We start from the raw sequence: 27,517 nt of genomic DNA on the forward strand, positions 1-27,517 counted from the left end.
TCTTTTTTATATTTTATTTTTTTATTCTAATCAGTTATACATGATAGTAGAATGCATTTTGATTTATTGTACACAATTGCAGCACAAGTTTTCATTTCTCTGATTGTACGTGATGTAGAGTCGCACCACATGTACCTAGGGTAATGATGACCATCTCATTCCACCGTCTTTCCTACCCCCAAACCTCTACCCTCCCCTTTGCCCAATCAGAGTTCCTCCATTCTCCCCACATGCCCCCTGCCCCCAATTATGGGTCAGCATCCTTTGGTTTTTTGGGATTGGCTTACTTCACTTAGCATGATATTCTCCAACTCCATCCATTTACCTGCAAATGCCATGATTTTATTCTCTTTTAATGCTGAGTAGTATTCCACTGTGTCTGTGTACCACAGCTTCTTTATTCATTCATCTGTTGTAGGGCATCTAGATTGCTTCCACAGTTTAGCAATTGCAAATTGTGCTGCTATAAACTACATCACTGTAGTATGCTGTTTTTAAGTCTTTAGGGTATATGCAGAGGAGTGGGATAGCTGGGTCAATTGGTGGTTCCATTCCAAGCTTTCTAAGGAATCTCCATACTGCTTTCCAGATTGGTTTCACCAGTTTGCAGTCCCACCAGTAAGGTATGAGTGTGCCTTTTCCCCCACATCCTCACCAACACTTATTGTTGCTTATATTCTTGATGACTGCCATTCTGACTGGGGTAAGATGAAATCTTAGTTTTGATTTGCATTTCTCTAATTACTAGAGATGTTGAACATTTTTTCATATTTGTTGATTGATTATATTTCTTTTTTCTGAGAAGTGTCTGTTTAGCTCCTTAGCCCATTTATTGATTGAATTGTTTGGTTTTTTTGATATTAAGTTTTTTTGAGTTCTTTATATATCCCAGAGATTAGTGCTCTGTCTGATGTGCATGTGGCAAAAATTTGCTCCCAAAATGTAGCAGATTTATTTTGCCGAGAAGAAGCTATTTAGTTTGAATCCATTCCATTTATTGATTCTTGATTTCATTTCTTGCGCTTTAGGAGTCTTGTTAAGGAACTTGGAACCTAATCTGACATGATGAAGATTTGAGCATACTTTTTCTTCTATTAGGTTGCAGGGCCTCTGGTCTAATTTCCAGGTCCTTGGTTCACTTTTGAGTTTTGTGCATTGTAAGAAATGGGTTTAGTTTCATTTTGCTGATTGTGGATTTCCAGTTTTCCCAGCACAATTTGTTGAAGAGGCTATGTTTTCTCCAATGTATGTTTTTGGCCTTTGTCTAGTATGAGGTAACTGTATTTATGTGAGTTTGTCTCTGTCTTCTATTCCATTCCTTTGGGCTACAAGTCTGTTTTGATGCCAGTACTATGCCGTTTTCATTATTATAGCTTTGTAGTATAGTTTAAGGTCTGGTATTGTGATGCCTTCTGCTTCACTCTTCTTGCTAAGGATTGCTTTAGCTATCCCGAGTCTCTTATTTTTCCAAATGTATTTCATGATTGATTTTTCTATTTCTATAAGGACTGATGTTGGGATTTTAATTGGATTCACATTAAATCTATACAGTGCTTTGGGTATTATGGCCTATCCAAAAGCAGGGGAGATCTTTCCATCTTCTAAGGTTTTCTTGGATTTCTTTCTTTAGTGTTCTGTAGTTTTCATTTCACCTCTCTTGTAAGATTGATTCCCATTTTATTTGTTTGTTTGTTTGTTTGTTTTGAGGCTATTGTGAATGAGATAGTTTTCCTAATTTCTCTTTCAGAGAATTCATCACTAATGTATAGAATTGCGTTTGATTTATGGGCATTGATTTTATATCCTGCTACTTTACTGAATTCACTTATTAATTCTAGAAGTTTTCTGGTAGAATTTTTGGATCCTCCAAGGACAGAATCATGTATCATTAAATAATGATAGTTTTGAGTTCTTTCTTTCCTATTCATATCCCCTTAATTTCTTTTGTCTGTCTAATTGCTCTGGCTAGAGTTTCAAGGACTATGATGAATAGAAGAGGTGAAAGAGGACATCCCTGTTTTGTTCCCATTTTTAGAGGGAATGCTTCCAATTTTTCTCTGTTTAGGATGATGTTGGCCTTGGGTTTAGCATACATTGCTTTTACAATGTTGAGGTATGTTCCTCCTCTCCCTCGTATTTGTAGTGTTTTGAACATAAAAGGATGCTATATTTTGTCAAATGCTTTCTCTGCATCAACTGATATAATCATATGATTCTTACCTTTAAGTCTGTTGGTGTGATGGATTACATTTACTGATTTCTGTATGTTGTACCAGCCTTGCATCCCTGGAATGAATCCCACTTGATCGTGGTGCACTATTTTTTAAAATATGTTTTGTATGCAATTTGCCAGAATTTTATTGATAATTTTTGCATCTATGTTCAACAGGGATATTGGTGTGAAATTTTCTTTCTTTGATGTGTCTCTGTTTTGGGTATCAAGGTGATACTAGCCTCGTAGAATGAGTTTGGAAGGGTTCCCTCCTTTTCTATTTCATGGAATAATTTGAGAAATATTGGTAGCACTTGTAGAACTCAGCCGAGAATCCATCTGTCCTGGGTGTTTCTTGGTTGGTAGGTTTTTGGTCGTGTCTTCTATTTCCTTGCTTGAAATTGATTTAAGTTGTGTGTGTCCTCCTGGTTCAGTTTGGGTAGGTCGTATATCTCTAGAAATATGTCGGTTTCTTTGAGGTTTTCTATTTTACTGGAGTATAAATTTTCAAAATAGTTTCTAATTATCTTCTGTATTTCACTGGTGTCTGTCATGATATTTCCTTTTCACAAATTTTAGTGATTTTTCTCTCTCCTTTTTGTTAGGGTAGCTAAGGGTTTGTCCATTTTATTTATTTTTTCAAAGAACCAGCTTTTTGTCTTATCAATTTTTTGAATTGTTTCTTTTGTTTCAGTTTCATTGACTTCAGCCCTAATTTTAATTATTTCTTGTCTTCTGCTTCTTTTGGTGTTGGTTTGTTAATCTTTTTCTAGGTCTTTGAGATGTAATGTCAGGTCATTTATTTGTTGATTTTCTTCTTTTACTGAATGAGTTTAATGAAATAAACCTTCCTCTGAGTACTGCTTTCATCGTGTACCAGAGATTTTGATATGTTGTGTTGGAATTCTCATTTACCTCTAAGAATTTTTTTATCTCCTCCCTGATGTCCTCTGTTGTCCGTGTGTCATTCAGTAGTGTATTATTTAGTCTCCAGATGTTGGAGTAGTTTCTGTTTTTTTATTTTATCGTTGATTTGTAATTTCATTCCATTTTGGTCAGATAGAATGCAGGGTAGTGTCTCTATTTTTTTGCATTTGCTAAGACTTGTTTTATGGTGTAACATATGGTCTGTTTTGGAGAAGGATCCATGTGCTGCAAGAAAAAAGTGTATTCGCTTGTCAATGAATGGAATATTCTATATATGTCTGTTAAGACTAAATTATTGATTGTTTTATTGAGTTCTGTAGTTTTTTTGTTTAGAAGATCTATCCAGTGGTGAGAGAGGTGGGTTAAACTCACTCGGTATTATTGTGTTGTGGTCTATTTGATGATTGAAGTTGAGAAGGGTTAGTTTGATGTACATAGATGCCCCATTGTTTGGGGCATAGGTATTTATGATTGTTATGTCTTATTGATGTATGATTCCCTTGAGCAGTATGAAATAATCTTCTTTATCCCTCTCACTAGCTTTAGTTTGAAGTCCACTTTATCTGATATGAGGACGGAAACCCCTGCTTGTTTACGTGGTCCATGTGAGTGGTACATTTTTTTCCCATCCTTCCCCCTTCAGTCTTAGGATGTCTTTTCCTGTGAGATGAATCTCTTGAAGGCAGCATAATGTTGGGTCTATATATATATATATATATATATATATATATATATATATATATATTTATAATCTGCTAGTGTATGTTTTTAAATTGATGAGTTTAGGCCATTGACATTCAGGATTATTATTGAGACATGGTTTGTATTCCTGGTGGTTTTGGTTTATTTTTGATTTTTACTTTGACTTGGTTTCTCCTTTGATTGGTCTTTCCTTTGGTGTAGCTTCTCCATTTGCAGATTTTCATGGTTGTTTTTCATTTCCTTCTCGTGGAATACTTTGCCAAGAATGTTCTGTAGTGCAGGCTTTCTTGCTGTAAATTCTTTTAACTTTTGTTTATTATGGAAGTTTTTTTTTTTTTATCTCATCATCAAATCTGAAGCTTAAGTTTGCTGCATATAAAATTCATGGTTTGCATTCATTTTCTTTCAGAGCTTAATATATGTTGTTCCCGAGATCACCAGGATTTGAGGGTCTGGGTTGAAAAATCTGCTGAGATCTGAATTGATCTTCCTCTCTGTGTAATCTGATTCCTCTCTGTTGTGGCCTTTAAAATTCCATCCTTATTCTGTTTGCGAGGCATTTTCATTATAATGTGCCTTGGTATAGATCTGTTGTAATTTTGTACATTTGGTGTCCTCAAAGCCTCTTGTATTTGATTTTCCAATTCATTCTTCATGTTTAGAAATTTTTCTTATATTATTTCATTGAAGTTATTGTGCATTCCTTTGGTTTGAATCTCTGTGCTTTCCTCTATCCCAATAAATCTTAGATTTGATTCTTTTCTTTTTTTTAAGGTTATAGGTTGACACAATCTTTTATTTCTTTATTTATTTTATGTGGTGCTGAGGATTGAACCCAGGGTCTCACACATGCTAGGCGAGCGCATTACCTCTGAGCCACAACCCCAGACCTAGATTTGGTCTTTTGATGTTACCCCATAATTCTTGGATGTTCTGTTCATGGTTTCTTACCATCTTCACTGTGTGGTCAACTTTATTTTCAAGATTGTATATTTTATCTTCATTGTCTGAGGTTCTTTGACTTCTATGTGATTTAGTCTGTTGGTGATGCTTTGTATTGAGTTTTTTTTATTTGGTTTATTGTTTCCTTCATTTCAAGGATTTCTGGGGGTTTTTTTGTTTTTGTTTTTTCAGAATCTCTTTTTTAAAGTAATCTTTTGTTACCTGTATTTGTTCTGTTATCTCTTTGTTGGAGTGATCAATTTTTGCCTATATTTTCTCACTTAAGTTCTTTTTTAATTCACAGATCATTTTAATTATGTACATTCTGAACTCCTCCTCTGACATTTCTTCAACTGCACTGCCGATGGATTCTATTGTTGTAGTATTTTGGTTTGTTTGGGGCACTTTCTATGTGTCTTTCTGTCTTGCAGTGCAGATCTGAGGTATTGAAGCTTCTACCCTATAGTCTTGTAGTTTCCCAGAGGTTACCAATACCTCATCTTTAAGGGGGATATCAATGTTTACAGCACCCAGTGCAACCAATATGCAGCCATGTCAATCAGCTTCTATTTTGACATTTACAGTTTTGTCGTTATAAACAGAAATGATGTTTTAGTTATCTTCTACCATGTAGCCTGTAGGATTGCACAGTGTTCCACAGTTCCTAATGGTAGAAGGGGGAAGGGGGACAGACTGTGATGTTTATGAGGTAGGATGTGATAATATAGAGGTATTAGATTATAGGACTAGTGAAAGTATAATCAAAAGAAGTTGGCTGTTAGCAGGAGAAAAAAGAGAGAAGGGCAACCCCATGCAAGGCTCCCTGTACCTCTGCAACAGGATGGCGTCTGTTAGCACACTAGTAGAGATACCTCTGGTGCAACCGGGCCCATAGGGACCTTGGTGATGGCTGGTTGCCAGCCGTAGATGGCAGCGGACATGTCCCTAGTTGGTGGCAGCAGTACCATTGAGCCTGTAGACACTTTGATGTTGGGCTTCTGGGCCCTAGTCAGTGTCCCAAGGTGGAAGCTGGCCCAACTAAAGATGGCGGAGGCGGCAGTGAAGGTAATCCAAAATGGTGGTGGAGGTATCCCAAGATGACACAACTGCTTTCAGAGATGGTGTTGGTGGCCCATTCAGTGATGCTGCAGTGTGGCATGCAGTGCTGTAATGGACAGCTGCCTCTGGCCCTCTCCAATATCCCATGGTGGAGATGACCACGTGAGGAGGGCTATGGCAGTGGCTGCAATGTCCCGAAATTGAGGCAGTTTGGGTGGAGCCACACTTTGGTAAATAGGAAACTGGCATGGTATCTCTCTCCACATGGGCACAGAGTGGGCCGGGCGTCTCTGGGGCAGTGGGCCACATAGTATGTCTCCGTGGCTTCTTTAATTAGTTTTTTTTTTTTTTTTGGAGGACCTATCTGTGGTGCCAGAGGTATGTTAAAGTTACCCAGTATTATTGTGTTGAGGTCTATTTGATTCTTGAAATTGAGAAAGGTTTGTTTGATGTACATAGATGCTCCATTGTTTGGGGCATAATGTATAATTCCCTTATGCAGTGTATAATGGCCCTCTTTGTCTCTTGTGATTAAATTTGGCTTTATCTGATATGAGGATAGAAACCTATGCCTGTTTATGTGGTTTATATGAGTGATATGCTTTTCCCCAACCTCTCACCTTCAGTCTCTGTGTGTCTTTGCCTATGAGGGGAGTCTCTTGAACACAACATATTGTTGGGTCTTGCTTTTTAATCGAGTCTGCCAGTCTGTGTCTTTTGATTGGTAAATTTAAGCCTTTAACACTCACGGTTATTACTGAGATATGATTGTATTCCTGTTCATTTTGGTTTATTTCTGGTTTAGAATTTCATTTTCTCCATTGATTGTCTTTTCCTTTAGTGTACTTCTTTCCTTTGCTGGTTTTCAATTTTTTTTTTTTTCATTTCATCTTCATGGAATATTTTGCTGAGAATATTCTGTGGTGAAGGTTTTCTAGTTGCAAATTCTTTTGATTTTTGTTTATTATGGAAGGTTTTTATTTCATCTTCAAATCTGAAGCTTAATTTTTCTGGAGATAGATTCTTGGTTGGCACCATTGTCTTTCAGAGCTTGGTATGTTATTCTAGGACCTCCCACTTTTGAAGCCTGGGTTGGGAAATCATCTGAGATGCAAATTGGTTCCCTGCTGTATGTAATCTGACATTTTTTTCTCAGAGCCTTTAAAATTCTATCCTTATTCTGTGTGTTAGGCATTTTCATTATAATGTACCCTGGTGTGGGTCTGTTGTAATTTTGTACATTTCGGACCCTATTATCCTCTTGTATTTGTTTTTCCATTTCATTCTTTAGGTTTGGGAAATTTTCTGATATTATTCCACTGAAAATATTGTGCATTCCTTTGGTTTGTATCTCCATGCCTTTATCAATTTCGATCAGTATTAAATTTGGTCTTTTTATGTTATTCCGTAGTTCTTGGAAGTTCTATTCATGGTTTCTTAACATCTTCTCTCCATGGTCAGTTGGGTTTTCAAGGTTATGTATCTTTTCTTCATTTCCTGAGATTCTCTCTTCCAAGTGGTCTAGTCTGTTAGTGATGCTTTCTATTACGTATCTAATTTGGTTTATTTTTTCCTTCATTTTGAGAATTTCTGCTTGGTTATTTTTAAGAATCTCTGTTCTTTATTGAAATGATCTTTCACTTCCTATATTTTCTCTCTAATTTCACTTCTTTAAAAAAATCAATTTTCTTTTTTTAGTTGTAGATGGACACAGTACCTTTTCTTTATTTTATTTTTTTTATGTGGTGCTGGGCTCAAACCCAATGACATGTGTGGCAAGCGCTACCACTGAGCTACAACCCAACCCTGATTTCATTTCTTATACCGTCCTTTACTTTGCAGATCAGTTTTTAACTGGGTACATTATAAACTCCTTCTGTAACATTTCTTCCACTCTGGTTTTGATGGATTCTGTTATTGGAGTATCTTGGTTTGTTTGAGGCAATTTGTTCCCTTGATTTTTCATGTTTGTGTGTCTGACAATCTAACAGTATGGATCTGAGGCAGTAGAGTTTCTACCCTTTGGACTTACAGTGTCCCTGAAGATTTCCAGTACCTTACTTGCTGAGGAGCCGCCTGTCTTATTTCTTGTTTTCACTCCATGGAGCAGCCAGAAAGTGACTTCCTCTATTCCGCCATCTTGAAAAAGCCTGCAATTGTCATTTCTTAAGGACATACTTTATGTTTATTTTCTTCTTCTTCTTCTTCTTCTTCTTCTTCTTCTTCTTCTTCTTCTTCTTCTTCTTCTTCTTCTTCTCCTCCTCCTCCTCCTCCTCCTCCTCCTCCTCCTCCTCCTCCTCCTCCTCCTCGTTTATTTTCTTCTTCTTCTTCTTCTTCTTGACATACTTTATGTTTATTTTCTTCTTATTATTATTATTATTTTTTTTTATTTTTATTTTGTAGTATAAGGGATTGAACCCAGGGGTGTTTTACCAGTAAGTTACATCACCAACCTTTTACTTTTTATTTTGAGCCATGGTGTTGCTAACCTGCCCAGGCTGGCCTTGAACTTGCAGTGCTCCTGCTTTGGCCTCCTGAGTGGCCAGGCTTATAGAAAAGCACCACTGTGCCCAAATAATGTAGTTTTCTTTATTTTAATGTCAGTCTTTTTAAAATAATACTTAGTAATTTCATAGTCTAAGAATCATATAGATTATGTGAACTTTTTAGAAAATCATTTTAAAAATCAAATAAAATATTGATTTTTTTATTAGAAGGATATTAAAAATTTACTGAATCTAAAATATTAGTACCAATCCTGAGCATTCAGTATTACAGGAAATACATGATAAAATAGTGAGGTGGCCATTTTGTTAGAGTATTACAATTGTAACCAGTGATGATGTTTGTTGATATGATAATGACAATCATCGTCATCATCATTAATAGTGGATTAAAATTCAAGTTCTGTCTCCAGACCCAGGGCTCCATGCGTCTTCTCAGTGCATCGTCTCACATGATCCTCGCAGCCCATCAATCCCTTCATCATTGACAGTTTACAGATAATGGCAACTCAATAATAGACCTCACCCAAAGCCATACAGCAGGAAAGTGCAGAGCCGAGCTTCCCTGTCCCCAGGGAAAGGATGCATCTGAGCAGTGGTGATTTGGGGAATGAGTGGAGGTGGTGACCAGCCACGAGAGGGGAAGCGTCGGGGAGTTTCTGGCTTTGACAGCTGCCAGAGTGGCCGGGCCTGCACTGAGAGGTGCCTGTCCTGCCTGTTCCCTGTTGACCTATGAAGACAGTTGAATTAGGCGACTTTCCTCATATTCTGGAATGTTTGATCTGTAAGTTACTTGGAAGTTTAAGCATCTGTGAGGGAAGGAGAAGAGAACATCCAGTCGTTAATAATGTATCCTCATTCTTCCTCAGTCTGAGGCCTGTTCAAGTTTTCGCCTTCTTGGTCAGTTTTATTTATATTTAGCTAAATTCTTTATATTATTCAAGCTGTTAATGTTTTTATTAGGTTTTTATTGCTGTGATCAAAATACCTGACGATAGCATCTCAGAGAAAGAAGAGTCTCTTTTGGCTCCTAGTTGACTTCAGTGGTGTCTCCAGTCCGTGGTTGTCCGACTCTTCCCTCTGGGCCCAGGTGGGCAGAACACCATGGCAGGGGGCCCTGCGCACCTCAGGCAGCTGGGAAGCAGAGCAGGAGGGGCCCCAGGGACCCCCTTTCTCTAGCCACACCCCGCCTGCCTACAGTTGCCACCACTGCCTGGTCCTTTCCCGTTAAGAGGCAGCTTTGCACCCTGCTAGGTTATAAAACTGACTAATAGTGCCTCTTGCCTCCTATAGACCTTTAAGTGGTCCTTTGTCTTCACGGAATGGGATTTGATAACAGATCTCACTCACTTTCCGCTCTGGCTTTTCTTTTCCCTGCCTGGTTCCGGGGTTGGGCGTGCTGCTGTCTTCTGATTGGCTTTCAGCAAAGCTCCCTTGGGAGTGTTAGCAAGGCCTTCAGATGGATTTGGTGGGAAACTTAGAGTTCACTAAACGCCACAAGAAGCATTCTAACCTTTTGGTTGAGGAGGGGTGGAGGTGCTACTCAGATGACCGCTGTCTCCTGCTGACTCCAAGCCTCCGAGGCGGTTCATGGCATTTCTTCCTTCCTCTTCAGGGGCTTGTCCATTTTCCTGCTTTGGACTTACCTGCTGTTATTACGATGCATTTTGATTCTTTATGCTTTATTATTTGTAGTACAGTTTACATTTACATTCTCTCCCTGTGACACAGTACCTGAGATTAACCAGTTTACATGAGGGAAAGGTTTATTTTCAAAGTTTCAGAAATTTCAGTCTATGATCAATTGGCGCCAGTGGTTTGGGGCATGTGACAAGGCAGTGTGCCCTGGCGGGAGCTTGTGCTAGAGGAGGCTGCTCACCTCTTAGCACCTAGGAAGCAAAACAAGAGTGGAAGAGACCTATGGTCTCCTTCCAGAGCTCAGCCTGATGGCTAAGACCTCATGCAAGGTGCCCCTAAAGGTCTGCAACTGCCCCGCAGCGCCCAGCTGGAGACCACGCCTGCAACACACAGGCTTTAGGGATTTTCTGATTCCAGCTGTAGCAGGGTCGCTGCTGGTCGCTGCTCATTGGGGTTTGTCCACGTGCTGTGTTTGTGCCATTCTCTTTTTCTTCGTCTCCGATTTCTGATCTGGAATGCTTTTCTTTGCTGGAAGAACAGTCCTTGATTTTCCCTGAGTGCAGGTCTGTTATGAGAGAGTCTCTCAAGTGTCACTTACTAGAAAGTGTCTGTTTCAGTTGATTCTTGACAATGGCTCCTGTTGCTGCGGAAGCCCCTGCTCTGGTTTGGCAGTGTATTTCCTTGGGGATTCTCTGTGTCACTCGTCAGCTGAACTGTTCTTCTTGGAAGGCCTCTTGTGCTGATTATCATTAACACATAGTTCTGACCACTTATAAGACCCCCTCTGTTTTAGGACAGTACTGGGTTTGGGTCCTCGTGTGTGCCAGCCTTCTGTGGGTCCTTTCTAACTTAGGTTCAGTTCACCGTCTTTTTTCCATTGTTCTATTTGAACTTCAGTCCATCCAGTGAGTTCTAGATTTTGCTGTATTTTTTGATTCTGTAGTTTGTATTTGGCTTTTCAAAACTGCTATGTCTCTGTTTATAATTTCTAATTCTCCATTGGAATTTTCAGTTCTCTTGTCCTTAAAAAATCTTTGTATGATAATTCAATATTTGAAGTCTTTGCATGTTAATTTAATATATTGGACTTTTATACATCTGTTTGTGATATTCGTTCTTTTATGTTGAATTTTTTTCTCAGGTGTGGGGTTATCTTTCAATATGTGTTGCAATTTTATTTGAAAAATTGTGGAAGTATTTTAAAGCCTAAATTGATATCTTTTTTTCAGAGAAGATTTTAATTTTCTTCTGCCAGCTATTTAGGAAAACTAACAGGCTAATTATCATCTTAATCAAGATCTGGCATTTGTGATGGGGTGTGGGGGCTAAAAATGAGATGCAGTTTACGTACAGCTTGGTGTCCATTCAGTTCTCCGTTTTACCAGAATGGAGCCCGCTGGAAGCATGTCGAGTTTCGGGTTGGCCCCACACCGGCCGTCTGTTCTCCTAGATTCCCTAGGTCATTAGTAGAGCCGCTCAGCTTTTTAGCTGCTCTTCTGGACAAAGTTCTCCTGGGCCAGCGGAGCCGGAAAGCTGGTCTCCTCTTTGTGGACTTTGTCTCCCCCATCTTAGTCCAATTACTTTGTACAACCTTTTCTTTTTTTCTTTTAATTTTTCTTTGTTCTTTTTTAGTTGGGCATGACAGTAGGATCTATTTTAATGTATTGTACAAACATGGAATATATCTTATTGGAGTCCAGTCTTGTGGATGTACATGATGTTGAGGTTCCCTGTGTTGTATTGTATATGCACATAGGAAAGGTATGTCAGATGCATCCCACTGTCTTTCCTATTCCTAGTCCCCTCCCTTTCCTTCCTTAATTCCCCTTTGTCTAATTCACAGAACTTCTGCCCCCTCCCCTTTGTTGTGGGTTAGCATCCATGTATCAGAGAGAACATTCAGCCTTTGGTGTTTTTTTTTTTTTTTTGGAATTAGCTTATTTCACTTAGCACTGTAGTCTCCAGATCCATCCTTTTACTGATGAATGTCATAAAATCATTCTTATTTATGGCTGAGTAATATTCCACTATGCACACAAACCACATTTTCTTTATCCATTCATTTGTGACGGGCATCCAAGTTGGTTTTGACCCAGTTAGTTTACTCCTCGGCATATATCCAAAGGACTTAAAATCAACACACTACAGTGACACAGCCACATCAATATTCATGGCAGCACAGTTCACAATATCTATCCTTTTCAATGCTTCAATACCTTCAAGCTGATAATATTTATATTTTCATTAGCTAATCTTGTACAGCATGTCTGAATTAATTGTTTGACTCTTCGTTGTCAGAAGTTCCTTATAAAATTTCTTTATGCTTTATTATTTCAACTCTTGTATCTTGCAGATACTCTTCTCAGCTTGTATTTACATTAAAGCTCACATACATTCACACAGACACGCACATGCACACACACACCCAGAAAGTCTAGTTTTTATGCAAATAGTTTAATTGTCCTTTTTAAAAATAATTTGTTTTATTTGTTTATTAAGTATGTTCCCAGCCCAAGATGAATTAATTTTTTTAATGTTTTTCTAATTTTTTTTCCCTGTGGTTTTTATTTCTGACATTGAATCTTTGTACTTATTTTGGTTTGAGGGCTTGATTACCACCACCTTTTATTTTTTTTTTAAGTTTTCCATTTCTTTTATTGGTTCGTCAGAGTTGTACCTAATGGTAGGATTCGTTGTTACATGCTCATGTGCGCATGTCGTGAGCAGGTGATTTGGCAGTACATCCCCAGCCCTGCCCCTTCCTCCCGCCTCCCTCCCCTGTGCCTGTTCTTCTTCTCTTCTGACCACCCTTCGGTCTCCCACCTTCTTCTATCAGCTCCTTGCATGAGACCTAAATCACATATTTTTAAAAGCCTCTCCCAGAATTTTGAAATATGGCACTTTTTTCCATACATTGTCTTTCTATGATATTTCATTTTTAAACCATGGATCTGAACTTGAGAAAAATACTGTTTTATTCATTTAATATTTTTTCATGACTTTGTACAAAGTTCAGAGTTTTATTGTCTCATTTATTCTCTCAAATGAAGATAATAGTCATGGCACATTTTTTTAAAAAAGCAAAATTTGTATTGGTTGAGTTTTATAAAATACAAACTTTTTCAAAAGAATTGAATCTTAAAATACTGATTCCCCCCTCCCCGCCCCCCAGGAGCTTGGTGTGTTTCTGCATTTTGTAAGCTTTTATAAGCCTTTAAAAAAAATCATACCAGGAAATACTCAGATTTTCTGTGTGCTTTTAAAACTTGTGTTAGATTTTTTTTCTAGGAATTTTTCATTTTTGCTATCATTATAGATAGAGTATTTCCATCATATTTTCTGACAAATTATTTTTGGTATAAGGGAAAAGATGAATGTGTTTTTGGCAGACAGAGACCTGACTAAGCGCTTGTTAGATTGAATAGATTTTCAGTTCTTTTCATTTTGTAGGAGACCATGATCAGAAAATAAAGCTGTTTTCTTGCTTACCCTCATTCCTGCCCCATTTCTGTTCATCCTGTCGCTCCTTGGCTAGAGGTCTGCGGAGTGTCTACACGTGGCTCTGGTTCTCCATCCGCCTCTTTCCCGGAGTCCAGGGGTTCCAGTGTTGCCTGTCATTGGCATCAGGCATCAGGCAAATGTTCCTTATCACGTTCCCTAGTTTCCTAATTTTGTTTTGATTTTCCATTGACATGTGGCTTTTGAATGTGCAGTTTTGTTCTCTCTTTTCTGTGTTTTTTTTCTCCTTGTGTTTCTCATTTGGTAATTTTTATTGATCCGTCTGGAGTTTCATTGAGTCTTGTATTGAATCTATCCAAGGTCTTCTTTATCTCTGTTACACTTTTATTTCTGTCACTCTCATTTGACCCTCTTCTCCAGTGAAATTCCCATTTGTGTTCGCATGTTTTGCACCTTTCTTTCTGGATCCTTTAGCCTATTGTTATCATAATTCCTTGTCTGAGAATTTAAGCATCTGGATCGGGTCACAGTCTGGGGGTCTGCGTGTGTGGGTCACTTTGCCTCTTGGCAGGGGGCTGGTTTTCCTATCTGTGTGTGCGCATGTGTGCCTTGAATGGTGCATTGAATCCTAGTTCCTAACAGTAGACATTGACTAGAGTACTTTCTAACAGCTGGAAAGGGGCGCTGTTCTGCCACCTCAGCGGGAAGGGAGATGAACTGGGTTTGGATTTTCAGCCCATTGCCCTGTCTTCTGATTCTTGTCACGACAGCTGGCACTTCCTTGTGCTCCTGGCGGGGGCTGGAGGCCTTCTTGGTGTTGGTGTCCTGGCTGGCTCTCAGCAGCTGTGCATCTTCTGTCGGCCCACCGCTGTTGGGTCTTCTCAGTGCCCGACTTCTGGTTCAGGAGGGAGCCTGGCTTTTCTCCTGGTCCACCCCAGCCTGGGCAGCTCCTGTGTTTGCAGCCCCCTTCCCCACCCGCACCCGCCGTTTCCTGTCCTACTCCCTCAGCTTCAAGGGGCTCCACTTCTGCCCTGTGCTGGTTTCCTGACAGGTCAGTGCTTCAGGCTTTTTGCTCCATGTGGGAGAAGCGTCCTGAAGGCAGGGCTGGCTTCCTGCCTTTTCCTGCATACCCGGACACCAGAGGTCACTTCTCCTGTCGCCTGTCCTGCCCGCACAGGAGCAGCTGACATAGGCTCACAGAAGAGTGTGGGAGTGAAAGGGGACTCGCGAGTCTGAGGCCCACTCTTCCAGCCCCTGCTGACCTCCGACAGCTGGGACAGCTCAGAGGGCACTTCTCATTCGTCGGCACGGCTGCCACGTCTTCCCCCTGTGCTCTGTGGCAGCTAAGCCGGTCCATGCATCCTGTATTGGAGTTCAGACTATGTGTCTACTCTGTGGGACCCACACTTTCTGATGGGCTCAAGAGAGACGCTGTTTCTTTAGGGTAGGAACAACATTCTTCAAGTTGATACATTTTGAAGTCGATTCAACTATTTTTATTTTTTAAAATAATGATGTTGGGTCTTTTTGTTTTGCTGTTTTTTGGTTTTGGGGTACCAGGGATTGAATTCAGGGGCATTTGACCACCGAGCCACATCCTCACCCTATTTTGTATTTTATTTAAAAACAGAGTCTCACTGAGTTGCTTAGCACCTCTCTTTTGCTGAGGTTGGCTTTGAACTCGCAATCCTCCTGCCTCAGCCTCCTGAGCCACTGGGATTATAGGTGTGCGCCACTGGGCCCATCAGGATGTTGATTTTTATCATGTATCATTTACCCTTACTCAAAATGGTCATATGAATTTCTAATTTGAATTCTTATGTGATGGATTGTAAATCAATAGACTGCCCAATATAATTTGCCCTTTAATTTCTCTCTATCAATAATTCTTAGATTAACAAATATATCTTGAGCATTTTTTAAGAGCTGGGTATGTAAAGGTGAAGTTCTTATAGCTCCTGTATTCTAATTAAGAGATAGACAAAGATGTATAAATAGATAATAGATGTTTCAGCTGGTGATCATAAGCAAGGCCACACAGGGACCGCTTGGGACCACTTGAGGTTGTGTGGAAGAGCAGCCCCCGGGGAGCGGTGGTGCAGTGACTTGAAGGTCGAAATGAGCCAGGCACCGAGTTGAGAGTAGGGAATGCTTCTTGATGAGAGGGCAGGTGCAGCCCCCAGTGGCAAGAAGGAGGTGGGCATCTACCCCTCTGGCTGGGATAGCCAATGGGGGAATGGACTGAGGGCGGTGACCTTGCAGGCTTGGCTGGGGAGATGTTCTGATTGTGTTCCTGGAGGATTGGCAGTGAGTTAGAGTGACTTCTTGTTCTTGCTCAGTGAGTCCCAGTCTCTGGCCAGGTTCAAGGCCGAGCCCCCTCCTCCTACCATCCTTTTCCAATTGCTCTCCCACTGCTAGTGTGCAAATGGCAAGGTCCACCCATTGTCCCTGTGGGCATCTTGGGTACCTTGTCTGTGCTGTTCCTTATCTTGCAAGTCCTTGCCTCTGCCCTTGAGGCAGGCTCGAGTCAGGTGTGCTGCTTCCAAGAAAGTGGTCCCAGCTGCTCTTGGCCTCCATCACAGTGGGCTGCCACACCCTTGTGGTGGCTTCCCGATGGCACCTGTTTAGTGCACGTTAGTTTATTCATTGTTGGTTTGCATCTTCAGTCCCCGTCTTTGTGCTTTTTGTGTCCTCTGTAGACTCACCCAACCTCCCCTGGTGCCACAGAAGTCTCCCCTTAACCTTCTCCCCGACACCGGCGTCTGGTCTCTTTCACTCCTTCACGGCCAGATTCCCAGGAAGTGGTCGGTGTTGGCTGGCCTCACCTCCTCCGTCCTTCCCTGTGTCTGTGATGACGTTGACCCCTGGGCCTCCGACACTGCTCTCAGAGATACCCGTGTCCTCCCAGTGCCCAGACCCACCAGGGCCGTGTGTGAGCTCTTGTCCGTTTCCATCCTGTGGATCCAAATGCAGTGCTGGACACGGTGGGCACATCTTCTGTCTTAAAATCAGCTGCTCCCTGACTTCCGGGCGCTTCGCTAGCACATGTTTTCTAGGCGGTTTCTGACTCCCCAGCCCTCCTTCCTTCTCCTCTGCAGCACACCTTCAGGGCACGAGTACCTGGGCTTCTGTCAATCACTTTGACAAAACCAGCCTGACTGTGCGTTCGCAGGTCTGTGCCTTGGCCCAGACCTCTCTCAAGGAAAGAAAGAGCGTGCATGTATACTTCATGCTTCATAATTCTCAGATTGCTGTGTAAACTTGGTAGTTATTTCCAACGGTTGTGTAATGTTATGGTAAGTGACTGTGCCATAATGAGCCCGACCATTTTCCTATTGAAAATTACTTGTCCTGAATTTCCACTTACGGTTTGCGATTCCACAACATATATTGATTTGGAGGTTTGGTGGAATGGAAAGCAGAGAACTGTTTTCCTCTCAAACTAGCTTGGCATTCCCACATCAAGACAGGAGGCTCCGCAGCATCTTTGGCTTCCTCAAGTCAGCTAAGAGGCTCCTGTCACTCTCCGAGTTCTGGGCAAACTACTGATAAAGCTTGTCATGCTCCGTGCTCCACCTCAGCTCTCGATTCCCTGACTCCAACTGCTCTGCACTGCTGGAGGAGAAGTACTTCTTATGTCCCCAGGGCCTGAGGGTTCTAAAGGTTTTCACACTGTGTATCTGAGTAAATTTGAAGAAAGCCTTGCCGTGAGTCCAAGCAGGGTTCACCCACACCTTGAGCTGCAGCTTCCCTACCTGCTACCCACCTTAAGAGTGTTCTTTGTCACTCCTGGCAACCCAGAGGCTTCCTGAGCCAGGGACCGTGCTGCGTCTTGATCTGTGGTCATCTGGAGTGGCCCTGGGACCAGGGAGCAGTGCTGTTGTCCACTCTGTGTTGCTTTTCTCTTCAGAAGTGAGGGTGCACACGATCAGGCTGTGGAGGGAGCCTGGGAACTTGGGCTTATGTTTCCCCAGCTTTTCTGCTCTGGAAGCCCCAGCTTTGGGGGCTCTGCAAACCCCCAAAGTTCGTAATTCTGAAGGTGGCAACACTGCCAATTTGGATCCCTTTCTTGGGTGATTTGCGTCTGCTGAAGGAGCCTGTGTTTGGATTTTTGACCTGTTTGTGCCTCAGTCTCTGCCTGTTGTTCAGCCACACTGGTGAGGACATCTGCAGCAGTTGGCCGACTTGCTTTTGAATCCTTCCCTTTCCAGCTGGACTGCACATTACCCCTGTGTAAGCAAAGGGGTTGCTTCATCCCCGATGTGCACCAAGCACATCCGGCATGGGTGGGGTAAAAAGCCAGTGTTTTGGAATCATGGCATGGTTGGGAGCAGCTTCCTTGCTGAGAGTAGCCTGTGCACGGGCTGGTGGGTGGTGAGCACAGTAAACAGCCGCCATCTTGGCATCCTGGGGCTGTCTCCACACTCATCTCGGGGTCTTCCTTTGTTTCTCTTTGCTCACACTAATGTATTTCCCTCACAGTCCACAAAGAAACAGGTTGCCTTTAGAACCGGAAAAGTGCAGACACAAAGGCAGCAGCTGTTCCTCTTCAGCCCCACACAGTTGCATTTGTGCCTCGGGTGCCCTGCCGTACACATGCTCTGAACTCCAGGGCGGGGTGACTGTGGTCCAGGTGTTGTGAATGGAGCTGCCGAGTGTGATGGCCAGACCAAGGCTTATTGTCGATGAGTGATAGTCACTCCAGCTACTCTTAAATTGATTTGAAATTAATCAAGATTCAGGTGAGTTTTTAAAACACCATTCTTTGAAAACCCAAGGGTCTGCCACCTTCTACTGTAGGACATTGGTACCCAAGAGAGAGGTTTGTCTAATTTCTAGCCAGACAAGACACCCTCTTTGAGCATTGCAATGACAATCAAGGAATGGAGAGGAGACATCAGCAGAGGCGGCAGCCTGCCCCACTCCACCTCTGAATGGCAGGGTGATGCTCACCTACGTGGGCCTGGCCCCTTCCTCTGATTGAAGCTCTCAAACCTGTACCATCCTCTCGGGTCCCAACACCCCTAACAGGCATCTCAGAATTGAGATGGTGATCCAAGGTGTAGAGTCTCCCTACCACCTCCTTCCTCCCAAGCACCCATAGTGGAGGGGCTTTATCCCTAAACAAGGAGAAAGACTTCGTTAAGCAGAAGAGACCCAAGAAAACCCTGGAAGAAGGAACACAAGCCAGAAAAGACATGTTCTCAGTTGAATGCCGTACCCTTGACCTTCCTGTTATCTCAGGCAATGGAAAATCCTGGAGAAAATGAAAGACTAAAAACTCGGCCTTGAAGAAAGTAATGCCCAGAAGCAGAAGTGTCTTTTAAGCACAAAACTTAATGAGCTCATAAATTTATTAACGTAAGAGCTCAAACTTCCTCCGAGACAATAAAATGAGATGGGAAATATGGAACTAAGGGAATAAAATGAGACTAGAACATCCAAAACCAATAAATTTGAAGCAGTAAAGAGTTTAATGGCCTGAAAATACAGCTTTAGAATTTAGAGAAGAAAAACAGAGAGAGGGAGGAAGGAAACTTAAACAATCCTAAGGGTGATCCAGGATAACATAATTGAATTGCCTAAAGAAAAAACCTTATTCCAAAAAAAAAAATATATATATATACATGTGAAGATGTAATAGATGAAAAGTTTCTCATCACTGAGTTGTCAGAAGGCAAAGGGTATATGCAGCATCTGAAGGGAGAATTGTCATAATCACACCAGTCAAGGGTTAAGATCCACACAGAGAACTAAGAATACACAACTGTGCGAATAGGACTGAAATGTTACGAACTTTGAAAAATGAGAGATGAGTCTGTATCTAAAACTGAAATATGTAGCTAAAAAATTCTACTTAAGGGCTGGGGGGATATAGCTCAGTTGGTAGAATGCTTGCCTCACAGGCATAAGGCCCTGGGTTCAATCCCCAGCACCACACACATACACGCGCGCACGCGCACGCGCACACACACACACACACACACACACAAATTCTACTCAAAATATCTGTTTAGATCTAATTCTTAACTCAAGGGGTATTTTTTGGAAATAGTATCTCTTAAATTTCTTATATGGAAATATGGATAATTCCTTTATTTTCACTTCAGCTTCATTTTAAGTACAAAATTAAATTTTATTCTTTTTGTTTAAAACATATCAATTGAATTTTTGCATTTTTCTTTGTAAGGCACTGTTTAATTTTTTTTAATAGCTACTTCTAAAAGTGAAAGCTTATTCCAGAAAATTATGTGAAACATAGTAGAATACTCATGTGCCCCAGCTAGGACTCTGGTTGAACAGGTCCTGCGTGGGCCTCTGCATGGCAGGTGTAAATCTGTGGTGTGTCTGTGCCAGCTGCCCCACCGCATTGCTCTAGCTGTGTTCTTAGCCTGGTGGCGTCCACTTTCGTGACCACCTGCCTCCTGACTTTCTGAAGATGAATGGGGAAGCAGCTACCCTTCGTGGTGATTATCATTTTTCATGTCCCCCATGCCTGGTGGCATTGATGAGTGACATAAAGCCATCACTGCATCGTGAGGAAGGAAAACGAGCAGGAAGATGTCATTTCATGAAAGAGTGGACTGAGCAAGGAAAATGTTATCTCAACATCATTTTTAAAGATTAAAGAGTTCAGAAAATAATCATTTTCCTGTTACGCCTTAGCTGAGACATTATAGTCATGAGGACCTTCTGAGTGTGGTGAGTAAATAACGTCTATAGTGGAATCGGACTTATTTTTTTTTCATTAACTCATAATTGAGGGCACATAAACTGATGTTGCAACATGACTAAATTATTTTATGCAGATTTTTACTCTCAATAAATGCAAAGTAGTTAATACAGTATAGACATTTTGGTCTAATATGAATTTCAGAGATGTGCATTACAAGAGCTACTTGAAAATAACGAAGGATTAAAGTATTTGGCTTTTTTACCAGTAAGTAATATATAATTGAATAAATTTTGCTTATGTTCTTAAGGATCTAACAAATGGAAACAAAACTAAATTAGGACAAGTGATTAATTATTGCTCAAAGATATAATAGTTGACAGAGGTGGTGGGTGGTTGATGCCACTTAAAAGATGATTTATTTCTAGCATAGCTAGACATGAGGGCGGTTTCATCTCCTCTCTCCTGCAGTAAGTCTCACCTGTCTGCTTGCCTGCCTTCCTACCTATCAGTGATGACAAAAACATACTCAGTGAATATTTTATTCAGTTAAAATGGCAATGGTGACTGTTTTTTCTTTTTTTACCAAAGGCCATTGCAACTTATTGTTCTTTAATTTTGTTAATGAGAAACCCTAAAAAGTGGATTATTTTACTTTCTAAATTTTCTCTGTGTCGATGTAACTGCTGTGTTAGCAGTAAGTGCTCATGACTGACCAGGTGATGTATCTTGACCATCCCAGGTGTGGTCATTCTAGAAGTTACCAGAGGGCAGCCCTTGTTCTCGTAAGAGCATCAGTGTTGCACGAGTGGAACCTGCTGAAAAGTGGGCTTCAAAGGCTCCTTCATGTGACATGCCCAGCACAAAGGCCAACTTCCTCCTCATTTGGCAGCACTTATCAGACGGTGGAGTTGGCAGAACTCAGCTACGGAATGAAGTAGGAGGATGTTGGTTCAGGGCCTGGGCATCTCTGGACAGGAACGTGGTGTCTAGAAGTGCACACCAGGCATGAGCATTCCCATGGAGTTTGATTAGCAATATTCTTAACATTGCCAGGACTTTAGAATGAAGTTTATAAAAGTTGTCTTTACTTAAACTACTGCCTTACTATAGCACCCTCATCATGGTGATCTTAAATTTGTCTAAACACACACGCACACGCACACACATGCACACACACACACATACACACACACAAGCACACACACACAAGCAGTTGGTGTATGTACACTTTTACCATTTGGTTTCCTTTCTTCTTTTTCAACAGAAATTCTAGAAGCAGGTGTTAAAGGATCTTCGGAATCTCTGAAAGGTGTGAAACGGAAAAAGATTGTTGCTGAGAATCACCTGAAAAAGATACCAAAATCCCCCCTGAGGAATCCTCTGCAGGCAAAACATAAACAGAATACCGAAGATTCGTCTTTTGCAGTTCAGAGTGTGTCAGAATCTCACAAGAAGTCGAATTCTGTTCCTGTAAGAAATGGGAAGCTGTTCACCAGACAGAATGGAGAGGCGCCTGCCCTGACTGCTGAGGCCTCCAAACCCGGGGGCTCCGTCTCCCCCGAGAAGCCCTCGTTTCTGCAGCGCCCGGCGGAGCTGCGGAGATGGAGATCGGAAGGTGCGGACCCTGCCAAGCACAGTGTGCTGCCTGAGAACTGGGACTCGGGTTCTCTGTCCAGTAAAACCAGGACTGACAGCAGTGAATGTATCTCTCCTCACCGCACCACGCCCCCCGCGTACACCAACACCGCATTTGATGTCTTACTGAAAGCAATGGAGCCAGAACTGAGCACCTTGTCACAAAAGGGCTCGTCTTGTGCAATTAAGACAGAAAAACTGAGACCAAATAAAACTGTACGATCCCCATCTAGATTAAAAAACAGTTCAGCGAGTGCCCCAAATCAGACTCCACCAGAACCCGTTGCCGAGCCGCAGCTTCCTCCCAGTACCTCATACACAGTGCATGTCTCTGCTCCTCAGAAGAACGAGCAAGCAGCAGTTCAGTCGGTTTCTCATCTGGATAATCAGCGGGAACACTTTGTTTCCAAACCTAATCAACACAGTCAGCAGCTCCCCGGGCACTCGGGTTTCGCAGGAGCACTGACGAATCTGCAAAGTCAGGAGAACGGCAAACACGAACAGGTGTATAACTCAGCAGTGACATCAGCCACAGGTCTCACTTCTCCTTCCAGTAGAACTCAGGTCACTCCTCCAAACCAGCAAGTGGATTCTGCTTCACCTTTGTCAATAAGTGCAGCCAATTCCACACAGTTGCCCCCTGCGCCACTTTATAATTCAACTCACGTTGCCTCTGTTGTTAATCAAAGTGTAGAACAAATGTACAATCATCTTCTGAAAGATCAGAAGCCAAAAAAGCAAGGAAAATATATTTGTGAGTATTGCAATAGAGCTTGTGCAAAGCCTAGTGTGCTTTTAAAGCATATCCGCTCCCACACAGGAGAGCGGCCCTATCCCTGCGTGACTTGCGGATTTTCATTTAAGACTAAAAGCAATCTGTATAAGCACAAAAAATCCCACGCACATACTATCAAACTGGGCCTCGTCTTGCAACCAGATGCTGGTGGTTTGTTCTTGTCCCAGGAGTCCCCCAAAGCACTTAGTATCCATTCAGATGCAGAAGACAGTGCAGAGAGTGAGGAAGAGGCTGCTGCTGAAGGAAGACAGAATGAGCGGGGGGCCATGGACTTGCAGCCTGTGCAGATAATGAAGAGGTCGTCAAATCCTGAAGCCTTTCCAAAATCAAGTTCCATTCTAAGCAATCCAGATCAGGTGGCAGGTGACTTTTCACTACAGGACCCATCTTCAGAATCACAAGCTGTGACAGACTTACCAAAAGTTGTGGTCCACCCTATCAGCGTGTCCCCATCCAGAACCGACAGCTCGCAGGTTGTCAGTGCCAAGCCCGAGCTTCCTAGTGCACACAGACAGAAGGACCTTCAGGTAACAAAGGCACTGTCACAGTCTGCCACTGTGACCTCCCTAGAGACTGAGGAGAAGTCCCGTCAGAAAGGGGACACAGGTCAGCCGGAAGGGAAACAGGACTCCCATGGTGGAGGAGCGGCCCACGCCCAGCTGCAGAGGCAGCAGGCCACCGATCACTCCCAAGAGCAGCAAGGAAAGCTGCTGCTAAGCCCTCGCAGTTTAGGAAGCACAGATTCCGGCTACTTCTCACGATCTGAAAGTGCGGATCAAACAGTGAGCCCACCCACTCCCTTTGCCAGAACCTTCCCCACCACCGAGCAAGACTCTGCTAAGAGCAATGAGCCCTCTGCACCAAGACTCAATACACCAGCACCCTCCGCGCTGTCGACAGGGGAAAAGCCACCCCTCGTACCTGGTCAGATGCGCCCGCCCTTGGCCACCAAGACCCTGGAGGAACGGATATCAAAGCTCATCTCAGACAATGAAGCCTTGGTGGACGATAAGCAGCTGGACAGCGTGAAGCCACGGAGAACCTCTCTCTCCAGACGAGGGAGCATCGATTCCCCCAAATCATACATATTTAAAGATTCTTTCCAGTTTGACCTGAAGCCAATGGGACGGCGAACCAGCTCCAGCTCTGATATACCCAAGTCCCCGTTCACCCCGACCGAGAAGTCCAAACAAGTGTTCCTCCTGTCCGTTCCTTCCCTCGACTGCTTGCCTATCACAAGAAGCAACTCCATGCCGACCACAGGCTACTCGGCCGTCCCTCCGAATGTGATCCCTCCCCCGCACCCACTGAGAGGAAGCCAGTCATTTGATGACAAAATTGGCACTTTCTACGACGACGTCTTCGTCCCGGGACCTAACTCTTCTGTGCCACCAAGTGGACATCCTCGCACTCTCGTCAGGCAGGTAGCAGTGGAAGACTCTTCAGCCACTGAAAACCACGTTCTCGGCCCCAGCCAGTCCTTGGATGAGGGCCACCAGGGAGGCCACGCCACCACGGAACCTGTGTCGGCCCGCGGCAAGACCTCGGCACCGGGCTCCCATCTGGAGAAAAAGAAGTCTCATCAGGGCCGAGGGACCATGTTTGAGTGTGAAACCTGTAGAAACAGGTACAGGAAGCTGGAAAATTTCGAAAACCATAAGAAATTCTACTGTTCAGAGTTACATGGGCCCAAAACAAAGGTCCCTGTGCGGGAGCCCGAGCACGGCCCCCTGGGGAGCAGCGCGCAGCCGCAGGTTCTCCACTACAGGGTCGCAGGCTCCTCGGGCGTCTGGGAACAGACGCCGCAGATAAGGAAAAGGAGGAAAATGAAAAGTGTTGGAGACGACGAGGAGCTTCCACAGAACGAAAGCGGATCTTCCCCCCAAAGCTCCGAAGCCCTACAGTTTCAGAACGCCCTGGGCCCCGTCCCCAGCCTGTCTAAACCCTCTGTCGCCGGATCAGGGGACCAGCAGCACCGACACGTGCAGCTGCAGAACTCCCAGGTGCAGCTCGTCACCAGGGGCCCTGAGCAGACTGTGGACCCAAAGCAACAGATAAGTTTGGCTGCCCAGGACCGCGTGGAGGTGAAGAGACAAGGGGCCGGCATCTCCGTCATCCAGCACACCAACTCCCTGAGCAGACCCAGTTCCTTTGACAAAGTTGAGCCCTTCGAAGGAGCTTCCACAGTTTCTTTCCAGGAGCTGAGCAGAACTGGGAAGCCTGGGTCTCTGAAAGTAGTAGGGATCTCCCCAGAGGACACGTCACATCCTCACCAGCCTACGCTGTCAGAAGCTGTCAGAGGAGAGCCATGGGAAAGTTCCAGAAAGATGACAGGCGAGCGGCATGTGCTGGGACAGCCCTCGAGACTTGTCCGACAGCACAATATCCAGGTGCCAGAAATTCTGGTCACGGAAGAGCCAGATCGAGACCTGGAAGCCCAAGGTCACGATCAAGAAAAATCTGAGAAGTTCAGCTGGCCTCAGCGTAGTGAGACCTTGTCAAAGCTGCCAACAGAGAAACTGCCACCCAAAAAGAAGAGGCTCCGTCTGGCCGAGATCGAGCATTCCTCTACTGAATCGAGTTTCGACTCCACTCTCTCCCGGAGCCTAAGCAGGGAGAGCAGTTTATCCCATGCTTCAAGTTTCTCAGCCTCCTTAGATATAGAGGACATCTCTAAGACAGAGGCTTCACCAAAAATTGATTTTCCAAATAAAGCAGAGTTTCTTTTGATTCCACCTGGCTCGAATACGCTGAATGTTCCCGGAAGCCACCGGGAAATGAGGCGGGCTGCATCTGAACAGATCAGCTGCATGCAGACATCCCTGGAGGTCCCCAGCTTCAGAAGTAAGTCATTCGACTGTGGCAGCATCACACCAACCCAGATGACACCGCTTGCTGAGTCACAGCCTTCGACCCCCACCTCTGGCACTGGGGTCACCGGACACGTGCCTCTCTTAGAAAGAAGGAGAGGCCCGCTGATCCGGCAGATATCTTTAAACATAGCTCCAGAGAGTCTTGTGCCTCCAGTGAACCCACCATCTTTCCAAAATACTGCTCTGCCCAGCGTGAGTGCAGGGCCATTTCAGGGTCCTCCGCTCCCTAATACACCTTTGGGTGAGTTTTCAACAAACACTTTGCACTCCCAGACGCAAGCTAAGGATCTGCGGACAGAAGCGCCAAGCTCCAGCTCTGCTAACATCTTTCCTGTCCAACAGCTTTTTGGTGTCAACTTATTGAACCAAACCCATACACCCCTTGGCCAGCAGAACGCACAGCTGCCTCTGCCGGGGTCTGAGCAGGGTGACACACCAGGTGCACAATCCACTCGATGTGTGTCTTCTCAAAGCAAGGATTGCTTTGCTCCCAAGTACCAGTTGCAGTGCCAGGTTTTCACCTCAAGCCAGTCTTGCTCCTCTAATCCCGCACATCCTTCACCGAATCAAGTTCTTTCAGATCCAGACAGAGCAGATAGTTGTGCAACTTCAGTGGCATTGCCAATCAAATTAGTGGATCCCCTGTGTGATTCATGTCCTCTGCCACTGCCGGAGCTCGGGCCACCGGGCAGGCAGGTGCACAACGTGCCATCCTCATTCATGCTGCCCGTGCATCTGCAGAGTAATGTTCCCACGTACTGTTTTGCCACTGTGATATCTCTGCCACAGATCCTAGTGACCCAAGATCTGTGCAGCACGCCAGTTTGCCAGGCTAATCAAACGATAGTGCCAATCAGTGAAGAACAGAATTCTGTGCCACAGTCACAGAAAGCTCACCAGAATGCTTTGCCAAATCCAGAGAAAGAGCTTGTTTGCAAAAATATTTTTTCAGAGTTCAGCCAAAATTCTCACTCTGAATCCTTGCCGGTCACTCAGAAAATGTCTGTTGGTAGACTTTCCCCCCAACAAGAATCTTCAGCTTCTAGTAAAAGGATGCTCTCCCCAGCAAATAGTTTAGACATCGCCATGGAAAAGCACCAAAAACGGGCTAAAGATGAAAATGGAGTTGCTTGTGCCACAGATGTTAGGTCCATAGAGCCATTAAGTTCAAGAGCAAATGAGGTTAATAAGCAGAAAAAACCAGTTTTGGTGAGGCAGGTTTGCACTACAGAGCCCCTTGAAGGTGGGATATTGGAACAGGAAGCTTTTTCTAAGCCTGAAACTGGTAGTGAGGCTGTTAATTTGCCAGATGTTTTACCAGCTGATCATTTGTCATCAGGACAGTCTAAGTTGGTAGTCACAGAACCTATCAGTGAATTACAAGAATTTGAAAACATCAAGCCATCTGCATCATTAACTCTCACAGTCCAGAAGTCACCTGTCACTTCAGAAAACAACCTCATTTCCCCTCTGAAATCTGCAAACAGTAACCAGGAAGGGGAGTCTCCAGGGGCAAAGAGCCAAGGGAACAAAGCCAGTGCACAAGGGCAGGGTCAGCCGCCAGCCACCACCCTTCCACTGTTGGGCCCTGCGGATGCACAGCAGCCCTCTTTCCCCAGCCTCAAGACTGCCACCAGCTTCACATGGTGTTACCTGTTAAGACAGAAGTCACTGCCTTTGCCACAGAGTGACCAGAAAACGTCAGCCTACACCGAGTGGACAGTAAGCAACGGTGACCCAAATCCACTTGGTTTGCCTACGAAAGTTGCGCTTTCTCTCCTTAACTCAAAGCAGAAGACTGGAAAATCACTGTATTGCCAAGCAATAACCACCCATTCCAAATCAGATTTGTTGGTCTATTCAAGCAAGTGGAAAAGCAACCTAAGCAAGGTACTCGAAGTATAATTTGCCTTCAAATATGGCTTGTGCAAATTAGTTTTATTGACTATCTTACTTAGAAGCATTTTCATTTTAAATGACAAGTTGTACTATATTTATGTAGATATTAAAAGGCAGGGTGTCACACTGCTGAGAGTTATCTGAAGTCCTTTTGGTGATTCTGTCATTTAGGAAAGGACAACTTTTTGTTCCTCG

The 27,517-nt window shown here is 43.4% G+C and overlaps 1 protein-coding gene across 5 annotated transcripts in view; it reads left to right on the forward strand.

Annotated features, from left to right (window-relative positions):
• Window positions 1-27,517, forward strand: part of Hivep1 (HIVEP zinc finger 1) — a 138,970-nt gene that overhangs the window by 86,260 nt on the left and 25,193 nt on the right. For all 5 annotated transcript variants that reach the window (XM_027948212.3, XM_071613686.1, XM_071613688.1 and 2 more), the window contains exon 4: window positions 21,384-27,313. In XM_027948212.3, the coding sequence (XP_027804013.2) occupies window positions 21,384-27,313 (5,930 nt within the window). The remainder of the gene's footprint in view (window positions 1-21,383; window positions 27,314-27,517) is intronic.

This window comes from Marmota flaviventris, chromosome 6 (assembly GCF_047511675.1).
Source record: "Marmota flaviventris isolate mMarFla1 chromosome 6, mMarFla1.hap1, whole genome shotgun sequence".
In the NCBI taxonomy this organism is placed as follows: domain Eukaryota; kingdom Metazoa; phylum Chordata; class Mammalia; order Rodentia; family Sciuridae; genus Marmota; species Marmota flaviventris.